At 46.1% G+C, this 19,990-nt stretch overlaps 2 protein-coding genes across 2 annotated transcripts; one reads left to right on the forward strand and one right to left on the reverse strand.

The window, feature by feature from the left end:
* The first annotated feature begins 228 nt into the window (after nt 1-228).
* Nucleotides 229-14,068, forward strand: TTC5 (tetratricopeptide repeat domain 5). Its single transcript, XM_072976948.2, has 10 exons — nt 229-313; nt 2,282-2,414; nt 3,732-3,943; nt 5,416-5,566; nt 5,669-5,760; nt 7,477-7,533; nt 9,014-9,160; nt 9,299-9,513; nt 11,411-11,558; nt 12,831-14,068. Exons 1-10 carry the CDS (start codon nt 266-268, stop codon nt 12,948-12,950), a joined length of 1,323 nt encoding a protein of 440 aa, XP_072833049.2. The 5' UTR covers nt 229-265; the 3' UTR covers nt 12,951-14,068.
* Nucleotides 13,977-17,917, reverse strand: LOC110089556 (olfactory receptor 11G2-like). The gene has a single exon (XM_078378425.1). The coding sequence runs from the start codon at nt 17,914-17,916 to the stop codon at nt 17,164-17,166; it is 753 nt and encodes a 250-aa protein (XP_078234551.1). The 5' UTR covers nt 17,917; the 3' UTR covers nt 13,977-17,163.
* Between the last annotated feature and the right edge of the window lie 2,073 nt (nt 17,918-19,990).

Consider the following 19,990-nt stretch of genomic DNA (forward strand, 5'->3'; position numbering starts at 1 on the left):
CACACACACACCTTCCCCGGTGTTTCCACATAATGACCTGTTCAGAGGAGGGTCTCCCCAACAGATCTTAGCGATGGAGCAGGATGATGAGTTTGGAGAATTGATGGGTTTGCCAGGCTACAAAAAGGGTCACCCTTACAGAAAGAGAAGCAACCAAGAAGCAGGGTTGCAATGTGGCCTCCACGCCTGCAGGGGTCCCTGCAGCGGCGTCTATGGTTGTAAATAAAAGAACGGCAGGAAACGGAAGGAGCAGAAAGAGTTAGTTATGGCTGAAGAAGAGGAGGAAAACTCGCAGGCTCTGCAGCGTTTGCAGGTAGGGTGAGCGAAAGGTCTCGCGGATTGCAAGTTTTCATTCCTTCTCCATCATCATCCAGGTCCAGATATTGCCTCCCCCCCAAATACGGATTGCCTTATTTTTGGAGGGCTGGGGTTTTGTTGATTTTGCACAGAAGCACTCAAAAGGTGTTCGCTTGCTACCCAGGGGCAGAGGGTGGTGGTGGTGGTGATCTTAACACGTGTCAGCGTTCACACGTTCTCACCGCGAAGGATTAGAGGAAGAAGGGAATCCTTACCTACCCTCCCTTTGTTTTTGCTGGCGGATGTTGGACGCTGGTTTTATATATAAGAGAGGGGGTGTAGGGGGGAAAGAGAGGTGTGTGTGTGGTGTATATATATATAAAAATAAAAAATATTGTATATGCATATACATATGTATACATATACATATATGTGTGTATATATAAAAATATATTAAAAAATTATACACACACACAAACACACCTCTCTTTCCAAGGATGCTTTGAGGGGTTTTCCAGTGACAGGTTTCTGGCATGCCTTGGTCAGAATGGTCCCTTTGTGGTTGAGCCGAGTGGAGATGCAAAAATAAGGGAGTTTTAAAAAGATACTGGGTTGAAAACGGTTGCAGCCTCTTCCAGGACTCCCTCTTTCACCCCTTTTTAAAAATTGCAGACAGTGCTGGTTAGTTCTGAAGCCGCTGAGCTGTAATCGGAAATGTGGAGTTCACAGCAGCTTCTGGATTCACTTCTGAAGGATATCTGCAGTGCCCTCCAAGATGATCACAGCAAAGCATGTTGTTTGGGTTCAGGGCAGTTTGGAAACCACAGGATCAAAACTTGCAATGTTAGTCTGGAATCAGAATTTTGCCTTGTAGGTTGCAGGGAAAGGAAAGCACTCCAAACATGCACAGATGCAGTTGTTGTCTTAGTCAGCAAAAAGAATGTGCAACATACTTTGGGGGCACATTGAATGAATTCAGTATGAATTTCATGGATCCAGTCCACTTTTTCAGACAGATGTAGGACTCCTTTTTAATTGGCTAGAATCCTATGACCAGTTTACACTTGCATGAGGGAATTCTTCTAAGTCTTGGTGGCAAGTTTCCACTTGTTAACAAGGTAGATGGTGACATGTCTTGAGTGCCTTCTTATGCTTTAGGGTGCATGCTCATGAACACAATTAGGACTTAGGCATCAAGGGGTAATGTAATGCCAAAATGTATGAGGGCTTCATTACACAAGTGTAATGATCCTATCCGGTGGGGTGTAGTAGGTAGAGTGATGGACTAGCAGACCTGAGTTTGAATCCCCACCTGGCCATGGAAACTCACCAGGGGAGAGGAATTGGTAAACACACTTCTTGAAACCCCTACTAGGGTTGCTATAAGTCAGCTAGCACTCGATGCCACATAACAGCTAATCAATAATAGGATCGTGGCCTTTATTAACAGATTTCAAGGCTGTTTTCCAGTTAATTCCCCAGATTCAAGGGCTAAGCCATATTTTTAAATTAAGTCCTCTCTCTGCTCATAATGGTCTAATCCTAGATTCTCAGGTGCTGGTGGAAAGGACTTCTAGAAAATATAGAAAGGAACTGGTACATCTACTGAAAAATTGGGTTTTTAAAAACAGGGAAACTGTAGCCCAGGATGTAGAAAATAATAATGCTGTTTATTCCAGTATAAAATGCCAGACATATTTCAGCCTATCAGCTTTCTTCAAGGGAATCTTTATTATTATCTAATTAGTTCTCTTTTTTTGTTTATTCTGTGACCAGCTCCATTAAATCAATTCACTCCTACTAGCAATGAACCACTGTGTCTTGGATGTTTATATGCAGTTCCTCTGACTGCTCCATACGTTTGTATCTCAGTTATGTGTTTTGTTCCAGCAAACACCATGTTTTAACTACCCATGTTGACACAGAGTGTTTGTTCTGGTATGATGGTAATGCTCTCTTTGGGGGGAAAAACCCTTTCTGATAGGAACTGGTTGACCAGCTGTATCATTTCCGAGACCATTATTTCGAGACCCATAGTGTGGAAGATGCTGGGAAGAAGCAGCAAGATGTACGGGAGGAAATGGAGAAGACTCTTCAGCAAATGGAAATGATAGAAGGTAATTCTTACAGAACCTACTGACCTTCTCTTACCTCGCTCCTTCCTCGTGCATTGTCTGTTTGTTCTGTGGCATTCTTTCAACCATTTGAAGCCTTTCCCATGAGAACATTTTTGCTGTTTAGTCGTTAAGTCGTGTCCGACTCTTCGTGACCCTATGAACCAGAGCATGCCAGGCCCTCCTGTCTTCCACTGCCTCCCGGAGTTGGGTCAGGTTCATGTTGGTCACTTCGATGACCCTGACCAACAATCTTGTCCTCTGTCGTTCCCTCTCCTCTTGCCTTCACACTTTCGCAACATCAGGGCCTTTTCCAGGGAGTTTTCTCTTCTCATGAGATGACTAAATTATTGGAGCCTTAGCTTCAGGATCTGTCCTTCTAGTGAGCCCTCAGGGTGGATTTCCTTCACAATGGATAGGTTTGGTCTCCTTGCAGTCCAGGGGACTCTCAAGAGTCTCCTCCAGAACCGCAATTCAAAAGCATCAATTCTTCGTTGGTCAGCCTTCTTTATGGTCCAACTCCCACTTCCGTACATCACTACTGGAAAAACCATAGCTTTGACTATGCAGACCTTTGTCGGCAAGGTGATGTCTCTGCTTTTTAAGATGCTGTCGAGGTTTGTCATCGCTTTCCTCCCAAGAAGCAGGCGTCTTTTAATTTCGTGGCTGTTGTCGCGTCGCCATCTGCAGCGATCATGGAGCCCAGGAAACTAAGATCTGTCACTATGTTCACGAGAACCTAGAAGAGCTTTATTGAATCAGGCCACAAATCTCCCTCCGGTGTCCTGTTTTCCACAGTGGTCAAGCAGCTGCCTGTGAAAAATCTAGCGGCTCCTGGAGTGATCTAAAACCTTTTGCTGTAGTGTCACAGAACATCCCCTGCCCCAGCTGCTCAGAAATGTCCCACAAGGGCTGCTTCCCCTTTCTGCAATTGGCTACCCTTTTATAACTCCCAGAATCTACTGCCCAAAGCATCTTCTTCAGTCTATCTAATGGCAGGGCTGGCCTTGGGCAGGACATGAGAACAATAGATTTCCACTCCTGTTTTTCTTTGGTGTTGAAAGGCAAACTATATGGAGGTGGTGTAGTTGTTCCCAGCTGTTGTTAGTTTTACCCCCCCATAAAAATACATTTGCTTCGAACTGGAGTAATATTTTACTGGATTTTGGAGGGGGAGCATCCTAAATAGCTTAATTTCCAAGACAGAATCAGAGCTTAGCTGATTGGTTATTCATTGGATTAATGTTGTAGTTTCATAGTGCAAGCACATTATCTGTTTTCTTCTTTTTTTTTTTCTCCCCCTCCCTTCCCTACTGCTAGATGGGTCTAAGGGACGAGCTCCTATGTTGATGCTGAAGGGGAAAGCATTGAATGTGTTGCCAGATTATAATGCCCAAGCCGAAGAACTGCTCTCTAAAGCGGTCAAGTTGAATCCTGAACTCGTAGAAGCCTGGAATCAGTTAGGGGAGGTTTATTGGAAAAAGGGTGATATCTCTGCTGCTCATACCTGCTTTTCTGGAGCACTCAGCCATGTAAGTCTCTCCCACGTCTTCTGTAAAGGGATTCTAGATTGAAAACTGTTCTGAACTCTCTCTTGGATTTCTAATGGCAATTTTAGCACCCATCTTTAGGAAATCAAGTCATTCTTTTCCAGATAGGCATACATTATAGGGATATAATGAATACAGTAGGACCACTGTATCCACAGGATCAGTCCCCTTGGTTTCACTTATCCACTGCCTGAAAATATTAAATGAAAAAAAATTAGAAACATGTTTCCATGGTATGTCACCAGAACTGGCCACTCAAAGGAACCAGAGGCTATGCATTATATATAGCATTTCTCAACCTGTACTTTTCGGCCTCCGTAGGAGGGATTGGAGCCCTGTGAATACTGCAGTCCTAATGTACTTGTGAAATGTCTTGTTCCTAGTAATGTGCCATGTCTTGCTGTGCAGAGACTTAAAACAGAGACTTTACACAAGTGAGATTTCCACAAAAACAAGTCCCAACTCCTATTTTCTATATCATTATGGTGGTCACTATTATTGCACTTTAAAAATATCTGTTGATCTCTGTAGGAAACTGCCACATTCTATGCAGCTTAATGTTGTTTCCAGCATATCCTGTGCAGGAAAGATCCCATTCTCCATAGGAATTGTAAGAGTCCTGCATGGGGCTGGGTGTTTCTTTTGCCCTCTTTAGGTCAATCCTGCAGAGGAAAGATCCTGTCCAGCATAGAAAGTTTAGCAGTCCTGCCCAGCTTAGTGTTTCTCCTTCCTTTTACGTGTGGATCCTACACAGGAAAGAGAACGATTCTTAGTTGGCTATAATCCTGCACAGTTTGGGATTTCTTTGAGAAAACATGACCGCAAAATGTCAGAGAAACCTCATGTGATTTTTTGGGGGAAATAATTTGTGCAGAGAAATTTTACAGCTAGGAAAAAAAAGAGTGATTTCCCCCCCCTCTCTGTTTCCGTCTTGCGAGACAGAGGCTGTGAGATCCACATCCCTACCCCAAAGGAGGATAGGTTAAAGTTCCCCTTGCCATTTAGTCCAGTTGTGTCCGACTCTAGGGCATGGTGCTCATCCCCGTTTCCAAGCCATAGAGCCAGCGTTTGTCCAAAGACAGTTTCCGTGGTCACGTGGCCAGCACGACTAGACACGGAATGCCGTGACCTTCCCAACGAGGTGGTACCTATTGATCTACTGTCATTTTTACATGCTTTCGAACGGCTAGGTTGGCAGGAGCTGGGACAAGCGGTGGGAGCTCACTCCGTCATGTGGATTCGATCTTACGACGGCCGGTCTTCTGACCTTGCAGCACAGAGGCTTCTGCGGTTTAACCTGCACCTCCCAAAGGAGGATACAAGGGAGCAAATGATTGATCTTTTATTTTGACTGGGTTGGAGTTCTCATACACTGCGGAAGCCCTGCTGGGCAGCATTCCCATTTTCAACCATGCCTGCCTCTCTTTCCCAACCCTCCTTCTCCTTCTCTTCAGTGCAAGAACAAAGTCTCCTTGCAGAATCTCTCCATGGTGTTACGGCAGCTGCGCACAACCTCTCCCGATGAGCACGCGCGCAACGTGATGGACAGCGTGCGGCAGGCCAAGCTGGCTGTTCAGATGGACGTGCGTGATGGCCGCTCCTGGTGTGAGTCTAGAGCTGGCTCTCTTTTGTCCAGTCCAGAGGTGGGCTGGGATGGAAGGCAGAAAGGGAGGAAAGGGGCTCAATTCTGTTCTCTTTCTTCCACAGATGTCCTCGGCAATACCTACCTCTCCTTGTTCTTCAATACAGGGCAGAATCCCAAGATCTCACAGCAGGCGCTGAGCGCCTATGCCCAAGCAGTAGGTGCTGGAGGGAACTCTAAAAAAAGCCGAGGTGTGGGGAGAAGGGTCTGGTGGGTCTCAGTGAAGCCTGTGCTGGAGATTTTAGATTGCTGGGAGATGACCCCGGCGGGAGCTAATGCTTGAGCCGTCCTGGAAAGTGTTGGGTTTGGATAGCGGGAGATCCGGGTTTGAATTTTTCTCAGCCGCTGACTGGGTTAGCCAGGCGAGTCTCGTTCTCGCAGACCTTGTCTTAGACGGGTAGCAGAACGAGTGACAGAATCCCAGGCACGCAGACCAGGTGGTGTCACTTTCAGATTGTAGGTGGAGGAGGCTGTCCTGTTGAAAGTTTTCCTACCTTCGAAAATAATAAGAATTGACAGTCTTTGCCGCAAGCTATAATGTGCATGTCCGGGAATGTTTCGGCTGGTATCTAAATTCAGCTTGCAAGTCCTTGCGTGGCTGTTGCTATTGTTGTACAGAGTGGAGTGTGCTAAAAAGCCCTTTCTTACTACGGGCTGCGGGATGTCTGAAGATACTACTACGTCACTCTTCTGCGTGTGTATCTCCAGCTTCAATCTAAACTATCTCACTGACTTGTCAGGAGGCTTAAGCAGAAGAAAATGCATTACTTTCTGTTTTCTTTAAGTTGCCCTTAAGTTTATCTGCTTAATTCAGTGGTTCCCCAGTTTATTGGTGAACAAGGGTCTAATCTTGATCAGCAGCTACCTGCTGCATTTTGTAATCCAGATCTTTGGCTGTTTCTGAGGAAATTCAGAAATGGTGTTTGCTGGGGGAAAATACGGAGTAGAAGAGAGGCATGAGATGGTTGGTCAACCTGCTTCTAACATGGTTTCCAGCTTGGTCCCTATAGGCCCATCTCCATACGCATTGTTATTTGCACAATTGTATAGCACACACATGCACCTCCTTGTGAAGTAGTTAGTTTTGGAGCCAGCGAGCAAGAGTCTGTAGAATTCTATTCCCTGTGTGGGGAGAAATGTTGGGGAGGGGGGATAACAAATGTTGAGGGTTAGTCCTTCTCTCCTGCTGCCCTCTCCCATTCCTTCCTCTGCTTTGGAAAAGGCAGTCATGCTGGGAAAGGTGGAAGGCAGGAGGGAAAGAGGAGGACCAAATACAAGATGGATTGACTCCCTGAAGGAAACGACAGGCTTGAGGTTGCAAGAGCTGAGCAAGGCGGTTGAGGAGAGGACATTTTGGAGGTCAGAAGACGAGGGCAACGTGATGGCACACAACAACAACAGGGAAAAAATAATCCTGATTCCAGTGGAAGTGTGTGTTTGAGCCTTATTGTAGATTTGAGGGAAGGCCATGGTCTAGATCACTGGTTCTTAACCTTGGGTTACTCAGGAGTTTTGGACTGCAATTCCCAGAAGCCTTCACCACCAGCTGTCCCGACTGGGGTTTCTGGGAGTTGCAGTTCAAAAGCATCAGAGTAACAAAGGTTAAGAACCACTGGTCTAGATCATGAGTTGCATCTAACTGCAGGTTCCTCGTATGGGCTACATGATACCGGTGTGTGTGTGTGTGTGTGTGTGTTGTATCCTTTTCCTGCTTTGCCTGCAGCACTAGGTCAACCAGGCTGGGAGCAGAACTGGATAGGTGCTCTTTCAATAAGATTGAGGTAGTGCTGTTTGAGAACGGCCTTTGCTCAAAATGAGAGGAACTGGGGAGTGGGGTTTCATGCTTTATTTTATCTTGGTCTTCGTCCCGTAGGAGAAGGTCGACCCCATGGCTTCTTGCAACCCGGATCTCCATCTCAATAGAGCCACGGTGAGTCAGTGGGACTTGAAAGAGGCTCGGAGAGATATAAGATTGGGGTATTCAGGGAAACTCTGCAAAGTGCGCTAGAGTAGTGGTCCCCAACCTTGGGCCTCCAGATGTACTTGGACTACAACTCCTAGAAGCCTTCACCACCATCTCTGCTGGCCAGGATTTCTGGGAGTTGAAGTCCAAGAACATCTGGAGGCCCAAGGTTGGGGACCACTGCGCTAGAGATTTCTGGAGGAGCCGTCAATTGCTCTTGAGTAGAATAACATCCAGAGCGATCATCTCTGCTTAAACTATCAGCAGTTTCCGTCTCTCTTTTTTTTTGCCCTTCCTCTGATGGTCTTGCTTCGTGCCCATTGGTGGCTGCAGTGTCTTGTTTCCATAGTAGTTTGTGGTGTACTAATCATCCACAACTCAGACCTATAGAGTTGGAAGGGACCTTATGGATCATGGAGTCCAGTCTCTTGTCAGGGAGGCCCAGTGCGGAATCGAACACCCAACCTCTGGCTCTGCAGGCAGATAACTAACTTGCTGAGCTATACAGCCAGGCCCATGGGAAGGATTTTTTTCTTAAACCTAAATATTTCTTCGGCAACTCCCGGAGATTTCCAGCTCTGGTGTTTTGTTTTGGTTTTGCATTCGGGGGAGGGGGGGGAGTTGCGGGTATGGATAATTTATTCCTCTCGGACAACAGATCCTACCCTGGGAGTTCTGCCTAGCTCACACAGACCTCAGTGTGGCATTTCTTGGAGAAAAAGTTTAACTTGGAAGGTTTTGAGTTTAGCTCAGCCTAGCTCTGCTTTGTTTCCTGTTCAGAAAGAGTGCTCCCATAAAGCACTGGGGCAAAAACAGGAAGTCTGGGTGAAGCTAGGCCTAGCTAAATCTCAAAGCTTTCCAGTTTAGGCCTTTTGTCTCAGATGAGTCACCGTTTGCTTTCTGTAAATTGTGATTAAGTGAGGTAGAGCTCCCAGCATGGGGAATTATGGGATTTGTAGTCCAAAATATCTGAAAATCCAATCTAGTTGAAAATCCTACCAGTAGGGCTCCTCAACCTTGCACCCAAGCAAAATAGGACGGGTTTCTTTCCAGTTTCAACCCCCCCCCATGCCACTATGGTTTACTATTTCTGAGTCTACAGTGTCCCTTTGAGGTCTTGCGGAAACAATTATTTTGTCCTGTCCCAGTCAACGGACACCATTGGGTTTGGGAGAAAAGAATGAGAGATGCAGCTCCTTAATGGTGTCCGAGACACAGGTGGTTTGAAGACTATCATGGGGGGAACTCGTCTGCTTCTTTCATCTTATGGTCTTGTGTTAAATCCACCCAAGTCTAGAAATTTTATCCGGCCTTTTGGGCTCCCTATCCGGCTTTCTTTCTCCTGCTTCCTCTCCTGCCAAATTCTAGGAATGTCTCCTTGCCAGGAAACTTGACACCTGTCCCTCACCTGTCCCCTTTCTCTCTGTTCTTTTTTTTGGGGGGGCAGCTGTATAAATACGAGGAAAATTACATGGAAGCCCTGGAGGGATTTGCGCGGGCCGCAACCCTTGATCCGGCTTGGGCAGAACCACGCCAAAGAGAACAGCAGCTGGTTGATTTCCTCGACAGGCTAACTGGCCTCCTTGAAAACAAGGTATTTACAGGAGTGAGACTGATCTTGTTGTCCTACCTTTGCTTTTGCCCAAGCAGGACAATATCGTTTCCACTAGCGGGCCTCATCCTGCTTCCTTCTTCTTCTTTTGTCCCCACCCCACCCCTGCTGCTTTTGTAGGGAAAGGTGAAAGGCAAGAAGCTGCAAAGCATGCTGGGAAGCCTGCGTACCTCCCAGCTGGGCCCATGCGGAGACGGGCACTACCAAGGGCCCTCTGGTCAGAAAGTGGAACTGGAGCGGCGGCCTCTAAATGCTTTGCGACCTGGTGTCAACTCTGGCACTGTTGTGTTGGGAAAGGTGCTCTTCAGCTTGACTACAGAGGAAAAGGTGCCCTTGTGAGTATCCGGTCATCCTTGGGACCATAAATGTCTCATTATGTACAGTGGGACCACCGTATCCTCAGGATCAGTACCTGCGGTTCCATTTACCCACTGCCTGAAAATATGTTTTTTTTAAAAACAAAAATGTGTGTTTCCATGGTGTATTGCCAGAACTGGCCACTAGAGGGCCAGAGAGACTATGTTATGTGTAGTGTTTATATACCTGTGCTTTTCGGCATCCACAGAGTGGGATGCTTGGAACCCATCCCCCAGGGATACTGAGCTCCTGTTGTATATTGTTTCTTGCTTTGTTGTTGTTTAGTCGTTAAGTCGTGTCTGACTCTTTGTGACCCCATGGGCCAGAGCACGCCAGGCCCTCCTGTCTTCCACTGCCTCCCAGAAATTGGTCAAATTCATGTTGGTTGTTTCGATCACACTGTCCAACCGTCTCATCCTCTGTTGTCCCCTTCTCTTGCCTTCACTCTTTCCCAACATCGGGGTCTTTTCCAAAGAGTCTTCTCATGCGGTGGCCAAAGTATTGGAGCCTCAGCTTCAGGATCTGTCCTTCCAGTGAGCACTCGGGGTTGATTTCCTTCAGAATGGATAGGTTTGTTCTCCTTGCAGTCCAGGGGACTCTCAAGAGCCTCCTCCAGCACCACAATTCAAAAGCATCAATTCTTCGGTGGTCAGCCTTCTTTATGGTCTCATTTCCATCCATTGCTACTGGAAAAACGATAGCTTTGACTATGACCCTTGTTGGCAAGGAGATGTCCCTGCTTTTTAAGATGCTGTTTAGGTTTGCCATCGCTTTCCTTCCAAGAAGCAGGCGTCTTTGAATTTCGTGGCTGCTGTCCCCATCTGCAGTGATCATGGAGCCCAAGAAAGTAAAATCTGTCACTGCCTCCATATCTTCCCCTATTTGCCAAGAGGTGATGGGACCGCTGTGATCTGTCCCACATGCAGATTTCTCAGTAGATAGATAAGGTGGTCAGGCACTCCCATTTCTTTAAGGACTTTCCATAGTTTGCTGTGGTCCACACAGTCCAAGGCTTTTGCGCAGTCAAGGAAGCAGAAGTAGATGTTTTTCTGGAACTCTCTGGCTTTCTCCATAATCCAGCGCATGTTAGAAATTTGGTCTCTAGTTCCTCTGCCCCTTCGAAATCCAGCTTGTGCTTCTGGGAGTTCTTGGTCCACATACTGCTGAAGCCTACCTTGTAGGATTTTTGAGCATAACCTTGCTACCGTGTGAAATGAGTGCAAATGTACAGTAGTTGGAGCATTCTTTGGCACTGCCCTTCTTTGGGATTGGGATGTAGACTGATCTTTTCCAGTCCTCTGGCCACTGCTGAGTTTTCCAAACTTGCTGGCATATTGAATGTAGCACCTTAACAGCATCATCTTTTAAGACATTAAATAGTTCAATTGGAATGCCATCACCTCCACTGGCCTTGTTGTTAGCCATGCTTTCTAAGGCCCACTTGACTTCACTCTCCAGGATGTCTGGCTCAAGGTCAGCAGCCACACTGTCTGGGTTGTCCGGGACATCCAGATCTTTCTGGTACATTTTCTGAAATCCGTTAAGGCTATGGCTTTAATGATCTCCAGAGGAAGTCAGTCCCATCAAGCTCAAACTACCATAGCACAGTGGGTGATTGAATTTGTTATAGCAGAGATCTTAGAGCTAGTTGATCTTAGGAAGTGTTGTTCCCTGTAAGATGTGAAGTCCTGGTATGTGTAGCATGTTTTTTTTTAACTCCTGTATGTTTGTTGCTTCTGCAGCTATGTTGAGTGGGAATTGTCTGCCAGACTGTCTTTGGGGTCTTTCCATTTGTTTTTCCATTTGGTAGCCTCACTAATTTTTTTTTAATGAGACTTCTTGTTCTGAGCCTTTTTTTTCTCTGGTCTCCGATAGCACTTTTGGCCTGATGGACTCGGTGGAGGGCCCCTGTGTTGCTGTTACGGTTTACAACATGGCTCAGAGCTGGGGGGTCCTGATTGGAGACTCAGTGGCCCTCCCGGAGCCCCACCTTCGGCACCAAAACATCCAGTATCAAGGCAAGGTAGGTCTAGTCGGTATCAACCCTTCCCGTAGTGCTTCCTACCTCTGTTGCACGGATGGGTAAAGTACTACCCTGGACTGTATGGGCTTCACCTCCTGCCTCCTAAGAAAGTTTGTTGCAGGCTTTCAGAGTCCTCCTTCAGTGGAACCCCCAGAACCGAATTAAACCCATCCATTTTTCCAAACCATGAGTGGACCACTCGCTGCTTCTGGTGTCCACCATCCTCGAGGCTTTGCAGATCTGTACAATCCCCCTAGAGCAGTGGTTTCCAACCGCGGGCCTCCAGATGTTCTTGGACTACAACTCCCAGAAGCCTTCACCACCACTTTTGCTGGCCGGGATTTCTGGCAGTTGAAGTCCAAGAACATCTGGAGGCCCAAGGTTGGGGACCACTGCTGTAGTGGGATTGTACAGATTTGCACAACCTTGAGGATGGTGGACACCAGAGGTGGCGAGTTCTAGTCCACTGCCCTAGAGGATTCTTGGGACAGAAGGTTGGTTCTGGACCTTCTCATTGGCTCCTCTTGCTTTTTTTTTTACATGCCTTGTTCCTGCTGTCATCCAAGCTTCTAGGAAGAATAGCTCAGAGATTGTAATGAGCGGTCTGTAATTACTTGAATGGTGAGACATTACAAACAGGAAGTGTAGATGGAGAAGATGTTCAAGGCTTATGGGTTGAATCAGCTCTGCCTTGACATTCTCCTTACTTGCTCATTTCTTTTGGGGTTTCTTTAAGTCCTGTGGGTCCGTCATTGTAGGAGAAAGATACGCCGAGGGGAAAAGGCTGTTACAGCCAGCTGTTGCCTAAGAGACCTTAAACCACAAGAATCGTGTAGAACTTTTGAGAATAAGAAGTTTCATGCAGCATGAGCTACCTCTTTCCTCCCCCCCCCCCGGGGCAAAAAGCACGACTGCCCCCTTGATTTCTTCTTCCAAATACAGACTTGAATCTCTCTTATAACAGCGCTTTAAAAATTGAAAGTTTTACTTGCCAAATCCTACTATATATAGCTGTCCTCCAGCCAGCTCAGCTCTTGGTGTAACCGCCCAGTATTCTTGTGGGTGCTGCTGAAACCTGGGTCTGAATGTCTGCATAGGTATGCTGATGGAGCTTTGTCCTCCATCAGAGTAACCCTGGATTCTGGCTCATTGATCTGGAGGCCCAAAGAGTCTTTCCCTCTTACTTGACCGTTCAGTCATTCACCAGTCGGCACAGTTTGAATCAAGCAGGTCCTGCTTTAATCGCCCCATCCCTCTCTTTCTCCTTTTCAGAGTTTTACTTTCTCCAGCATCCGGGTGGAGACCCCGCTGCTGGTGGTGGTGAACGGCAAGGTGCAAGGATCCCAGAGCCAGGCGGCCGCCACCGTTGCATACCAGGCACAGAGCGAATGAAGAGGGGGAAACGGGTCAAGGTGGGGAGCGCTCCCCTTCCGGCAGTGCTTGGCCTTCAGGCTGTACCCCTTTCAGCAGATCTGAAAATTTCATGGCCAAGGGTAGTTGGACCAACTTTTATAATATATGCAAGCATTGAGTGAAAGAGTAAGAAACAAAGATGGGTATGAATCTTAGTTTGGAGATCCATGCTGGTGTGTATGCATGGCACCACGGATGCTGCAGGTTGCCTTCCTCTGCATCCCCCACTCACTCACTCGTGTATGCTCCTCTCCTCCTCCTCTTCCCCTTTGGCTGTTCAGCCTGTCTCCAGCAGGAGCACGGGCTTCCCTGCTCCGCCTCCTTGGCTGATGGCCCACTTAGACAAGGAGGCAAGACAGGCAAGCTTGTGCTCCTGCCCAGGACTGGTTGAACAGTAAAAGGAGGAGCGGAGGAGTAAAAGGAGGAGCGGAGGAGCGCAGTTTCACTGGCGAGTGGGTCATTGGCCAGGGAGGCAGGGGAACGGGAATGTCCAACACCTGTGGTGCCGTGTAACAAATGGGCACGAACCGCCGAACCAAGGTTCATGCCCATCTCTAGTTTAAAAGATTGACAGCTCCACATCCCAGAGCCAAACCCTCTTGTTTAGTTCCTTCTTGGTTACTCTTTTTAACATTATCCCAACATTGGAAAAAAAAAAATCAGGCTTCATAAGGTGGTCTGAAAAACGAGCTACCAAGATAATTCCATGTTCCTTCTGTTTTCTTGAACACTTCCTGTTTTTCCAGCACCAGGCGGTGTCTTTGCTGCCGAGGAAGGTTGGCACTTAAGTGCCCAGATTTTTGTATATCCCATTGAGTTGGATTCAGATGTAGTCAATTTCAAACCCACTGAAATCAAGGAGATGCAAATTCGTTGTGACTGAAATCCCACCATTTTCAGTGGGTCCGCTGTAGGTGCGACTCAGTTTTGTTCCACCCTGTTAACTTTTATTTGTGTGTATATAGGAGATATATTCTGTATTTATTTGGCAAAATCTGGAGTATGTTTTTGTAATTTTTATATATTATTTTCCAGATGTCTGGTGTCTTCTTTGCTACCTGCCCGCCTCCTCTAATAAAAGGTGCATTGTTTACCAACTGGTCGTTGTCTCTTTTTTTGGTTCCTGTCACAAAGAATGGTTAGAACACGCTTTTGGTCACGAAAGGTCAGCAGGGCTGAAAATACATCCAGCTTTATCTTCACTGCAATGCTATGAGGGGGGTTTAGGGGGACTGGCAGAGCGAGCTGTTTTATCTAGCACTAGTTGTTGGTGTTCATGGTTGATCAGGAATAATAAGGCTTTATGGTTTGAGGTGTGTTTTTTTAAATCTCCAAATTGCTGTTCAACAGAAGTAGGCAAGGACCTTTCTGCAAAGAACTGTCTCCGGTTGGATAAGGTGGGCAGTTGTAATGGTCAAAGAAGAAAAGGTTTAACTCTTTTGCCCCTGCATATTTTCCTGAAAGGAAATTTTTCCCCTGTGTCCATTCTACTGGTAACGTTACCCTTTTCTCTGCTTCCTGATACTAACTTCCTTCCTTTCCAGCTTTGGATAGACATAACAGACCCCCAAATTGGGGTTCTTGACCCCCAAAGGGTCACAAAGTATTTTCTGGGGGTTTTGTGGAGCACCTTAATTTCTTCATTGATGTTTTGGAGCTGGATATTAAAATGAGTATCTATCCCTTTATGTATATCGAGGGAAGCGGGTGGCGCTGTGGGCTAAACAGCAGAACCACTGGGCTTGTTGCTGGGAAGGTCGGCAGTTCAAATCTGCACAATGGGGTGAGCTCCCGTCCCTTGTCCCAGCTCCTGCCAACCTAGCACTTCGAAAGCATCTAAAAATACGAGTAGATAAATAGGTACCACCTCGGTGGGAAGGCAAACGGCATTCCGTGTCTAGTCATGCCAGCCACATAACTACGGAAAGTGTCTACGGACAAACGCTGGCTCTGCGGCTTGGAGACGGGGATGAGCAGCACCCCTTAAAAAGTTGGACATGACTTAATTGTCAAGGGGAACCTTTATTTGTGTGTGTGTGTACAGACAGACATGAGAAGCAGGCCCTTCGGGGAAGAAAGAAGTCTCTACATTGTGAAAAGGAATGACTTGAGCCTATTAAAAATGTATTTTTATTCAAATGTGAGGGCGGGTGGGTTGCAGACGACTTGGCTATTCTAAAAAGGCTTGTGACTCAAAAAATGTCGGGGGCTGCTGTAATAGATCTTCCGGGTTGTATATGGAATAAAATTGGTTATTTTTAGTAGTTTTGTAAAAGGGGGGGGGGATGGCATCTTCAGATTCTTCCCTCACTTTGGGTGTGAGGGCAGGTGGTGGGGGACCATTTGAGGCTGCCTCGGTCTCTCGTTTGCAATTCGGAGCGATTGTGGTTGGGTGATTTGAGACAGAATCAACCCAGCATCCGTTCTGTGGCTGATGTTCCCTCACACAGCCGCCAGTCTGTGAACCGTGCTCTGCTGGAGAGCGAGGTAACCTTTCAGCGAACCTGTGCCGACGTACAACTCCCTGATTAAATGGCTTAATTGCTGAGACTCAGCACTGCGCAAACGACAAGGCCTGCTGAAGGCAGCATGCCGTCCTAATTGGCTCTCACAGGGGAGGCCAAAAGGAGAAGTTCAAACACAGGCAAAAGCCAATTAAGCCGTGTGGAGTTTCTCTCTTCCTTATCTAATTCTTCTGGAAGCTTCTGGAACTTTTTCCTCTTGAGGAAATAACTTCGGGAGGGTTGGCTCCTCTAAAGTGGTTCTTGGAGCGACACCCGAAGGAGCTACTTAGAAAAAGCAGGGAGAGGGAAGAGGTGGATTCAAACCAAGAATCTTGAGGTCTCACCCCTGCTTTTGGGAGGAGTATAGTATAAATAGCTTCAGACATTATTGTATTCGGCATCATCAACATGGCTGTGGGGAGTCCCAGGCCCCCTTTTAATGAACAAATTAGTCTTATTTATAGGCCAACTTTCTCCAGATAATATTAATATTGATGTATGCCAGCCCATGGTTCGTCAAAGGGGTTTTTGGTTTCACATGTTCATTATTTAAAAATGCTCTATTCTGTGTATGTGTGTGTGTGTGGATATATATATATGTGTGTGTATGTGTATGTGTACTATGTCTGTGTACTGTCTGTGTGTGTGTGTGTGTGTATATATATATATATATATATACACACACACACACACTGTGTATATATATGTGTGTGTTTGTGTGTGTGTGTGTGTGTGTGTGTGTGTATCTGTATATATATGTATGTCTATGTATACAAACACACACACACACAAGCAGCAACAAGCCTCAAGAGCAGAAGAGCCGGCTTGCACGGAGCCTTTACACAGGAGTCAGGTTCATGCAAACAGGATCCTCTCCACTATAGACCCTGTCATCAACAGAAGAAAATGGCAGCATTGGGTGGAAATGAGGGGCCAGGAGCTCCCCTCAGAGGAGGCTCAGGAAACCGGATATGTCATGGCCTGAATTCTAGACAATTTCCGACTTGGCATTTCTCCTAGATGAGAAGCCAAGAGTGTATATGGAGGATTTCTTTTTCATTTGTGACCTTTGTAGAACTCAGAATTTAATGGCCCTGGCAATGAGCTTGTTTCATAATTGCATAGGGATTTTTCTTTTAAATTCTGTGTAGTAGGCCAGTGGTTCCCAATCTTGGGTCCCCGGATGTTCTTGGACTACAACTCCCAGAAATCCTGGCTAGCACAGCTGGTGGCGAAGGCTTCTGGGAGTTGCAGTACAAAAGGGATTTTGGGTCAACAAGAACAAAATTGCAAATTCGTAGGTGAGTAGTATCTTTATTAGATCAACAGCTAGAATTCAACAACCGTGTGTGAACTTTCAGGTTCTTCAGAACTCCTCAACAAGGCCAGACAGCAAAATAAATAAATAAATAAATAAATAAATAAATAAATAAATAAATAAATAAATAAATAAATAAATAAATAAATAAAATGGAGGGTGGTGTATCAGAGTCTAAACATTTGACCTGATATTTGACACCATTAAAGTCTGTGATCAAATTTAGTCCTAGAATGGGGAATGCCAACTTTTCTTCTTGCGAATCAACATGGCTGTCCTCACTTCCGGCCGCAAAATCGTGGGCCCTACAGGCGGAAAGGCCCCGTTCGCCGACCCAAAGTCCAGATCACCCAACCCCGAATCAGGTCCTCTAATTTGGCCCAAAGAATGTCCTTTTGAGAGCTGCCTTCATCTCTTGGTTCCTCAAGCTGTAGATGAGTGGGTTGAGCAAGGGGGTCACGACAGAATAGAAAAGGGTCACCATTTTGTTGCTGCCACCAGAAGCTTCGGGGACGACATAGGTGGCCATGATGGAGCCGTAGAAAAGGCTCACCACGGCCAGGTGGGAGGTACAGGTGGAAAAGGCCTTCTTCCTCCTTGCCACTGAAGGCAGCCTCATCACGGCTCGCAAGACTGTGGTGTAGGAAGCCACGATGAAGAGGAAGGGGCCAAAGATGGCGATCGAGCTGAGGCTGTAGAAAGCCAGCTCGGTCCCAGGAGCCGGGCTGCAAGAAGAAGCCAGCAAAGGGCCTGGGTCGCAGAGAAAATGGTCTAGGAGTTTGGGGCCACAGAAACACAGCTGGGAGATCAACACGATGGGCACCAGGAACCAGAGGAAACCACAGACCCAGCAGGAGGCTGCCAGAATATAGCAAAACTGAGGCGACATGAGCAGTGGGTAGTGCAGTGGGTGGCAGATGGCCAGATACCGGTCCAAAGCCATGGCAGCAAGAAGAAAGCTCTCGGTGGTTCCCATGGAGAAGAAAAAGTAGAACTGCAGGAAACAACCTTGGAAGGAGATGACCGCCGGCAACGGGGACCTGAGATCTGAAAGCATCCGGGGTGACGAGGTGGTCACGTAGCACATTTCCAACCCAGAGAAGCTCCCCAACAGGATGTACATGGGCAACCGGGTGAGGCGAGAGTCCCGGAGCACGGCCCACACGATGCAGAGGTTCCCCGCCAAGGTGAAGGCATAGCAGATGGAGAACAGACAGCACAGCAGGAGCTGAAGAGGGCGGGTGAGAGAGGGAAAGCCCAGCAGGACAAAACCATCCTCCCAGTTGGTACGGTTGGCTTGGTCCAAACAGTAGGACTCCCGTTGCTGCTGCTGCAGGAAATTGGCCAAGAGAGAAAAGATGAACTTCTCAAATGAAAACGTGTGATTGTTGAAGCTTGGCTCGAAGCCATGAATGGTTGCTTGGCTGTCCCTTTGCTTTGCCCTTTAACTGTCATGATTGACCATGTTGTGTCTCACTGCACCAGGAAAAACAACTTCTGAGGTCAAACTAGGCCAACATTTCAACTGGAGACGGTAGCACACTAATCACTCGGAACAGGCATCCTCGAAGCTGCTTTATTTGGAAAATCAACATGCAACATCGTTTGCTCCTCCTGCTCAATTGCCGAACAGGAGCAAAGAAATCTGTAACTTTCAAATCTGTGAAAGTTGTTAGGGAATAACCATATGCTGTTTACTTTTTAAGTCAGCTTCCATTTGAATTGCAAAGCTACTCATTCATCTGGTTTTGTGCCTCGGTCTACTTTTGAGATTTGTTGTCACCACATTTTTTTCAAGAACCAGCTCTCATAATTACTGGTGTACAATGCTATGTTGCTTTGGGGCTTTATTCAACTACCTATATCTTATGGTAGTGACCATTAGTATAAAATCAACAATGTTATTTTATGGGTTACATTGGTATAAAATCAACAAGCTTATTTCATGTGTTACAGCCATGTGATGCTGTGCATTTGACTCCCTCCCCCATTTTCTAATGCATAATTTTCATAGTTATATTGTGTCAACAGTACTGAACTACAGTGCAGAGCTCTGTACTAAACACAGAAATATCTATTCCTGTTTAGAAGATCAAAATGGCAATGCATTGAGCAAGTCAGTGGAAGCGAGCTCCCTTAAAAGACATTGGTTTTTCATAGTCCCAACTTTTCTCAGCTCAGCAAATTGCAGATTAGCTTGTCTTTGTTTTGCGATTGGCCAGTGAGAGGTAAAGATGGGCTCTATAGGCCAATATAAGTGCTTTGGCATAGGAGCTTTGAAGGAATGCATCTTTGGAGGGAAAACAATTTAACTGCTTCTGACTGCAAAGCCCATTTTACCTACCTATTCAGAGCTGTATTATTAAAACCACAGCTAGCAGTGAAGATGCTAGCAGTGAAATCTTCTTGGAGTTTTCATCCAAGAATATCTGGGGACCCAAGGCTGGGAATCATTGATCTGGAAGTTGTGGAAGGCTGTACGGGCTTTGTGGGTAAGCAAAGATTTCAAGCTTGATTCCCAATCTCACTGGCCATCCATCCCACTTACAACGCAATCAGCAAAATTAAGATTCTGGGAGCACATTCCCTATGCATTTATTTACAGCTTCTCTTCCTGGCGCCCACACTGGCTACATCACTCATTGGAAATTATAGTGCTGATGTGTTAATAGGAAATAGATGACGAACATGATTTTGTTAACACTGAAATCTTAAGGAAAATGTTAGAAATTTGGCTCATTTAAGTTCATTTCTGTTGCAATCCAGTGCTCAAAATCCTGATAGTTATCGTTGCAAACATCACTTAAGCTGTGTAACCAATGGAGGTGAATTAAGAAATCATTAAGTTACAAAATCGTTATTTATTGCATACTAAGTTGCATGATTGGCTTGAAACTGATAACCTATATGGTCATTTCTTAACGTTGTCACCAAAAGTTACAACGCATGCGTTATATCTGGGCATAAAATTCCAGTAAGACATCCAGCAAATCAGTTGCTCCAGAAATAGGTGAACCCATATTTTGTTCACGTAAGGTCCCGAATTAAGAATGGGTTTTCAGGTTCACAGCATCTAATGTGATGGATCTCTGATTAGATCTTGGATGGAGTTTGGAAATTCTTTGTTAAATTGTAATTTTCTGGACCCAATTCCTTTCATGTTTTCAACAACAGTGTTTAAAAGTTGTTATTTAAAT

The sequence above is a fragment of the Pogona vitticeps genome, chromosome 6 (genome assembly GCF_051106095.1).
Source record: "Pogona vitticeps strain Pit_001003342236 chromosome 6, PviZW2.1, whole genome shotgun sequence".
Taxonomy (NCBI): domain Eukaryota; kingdom Metazoa; phylum Chordata; class Lepidosauria; order Squamata; family Agamidae; genus Pogona; species Pogona vitticeps.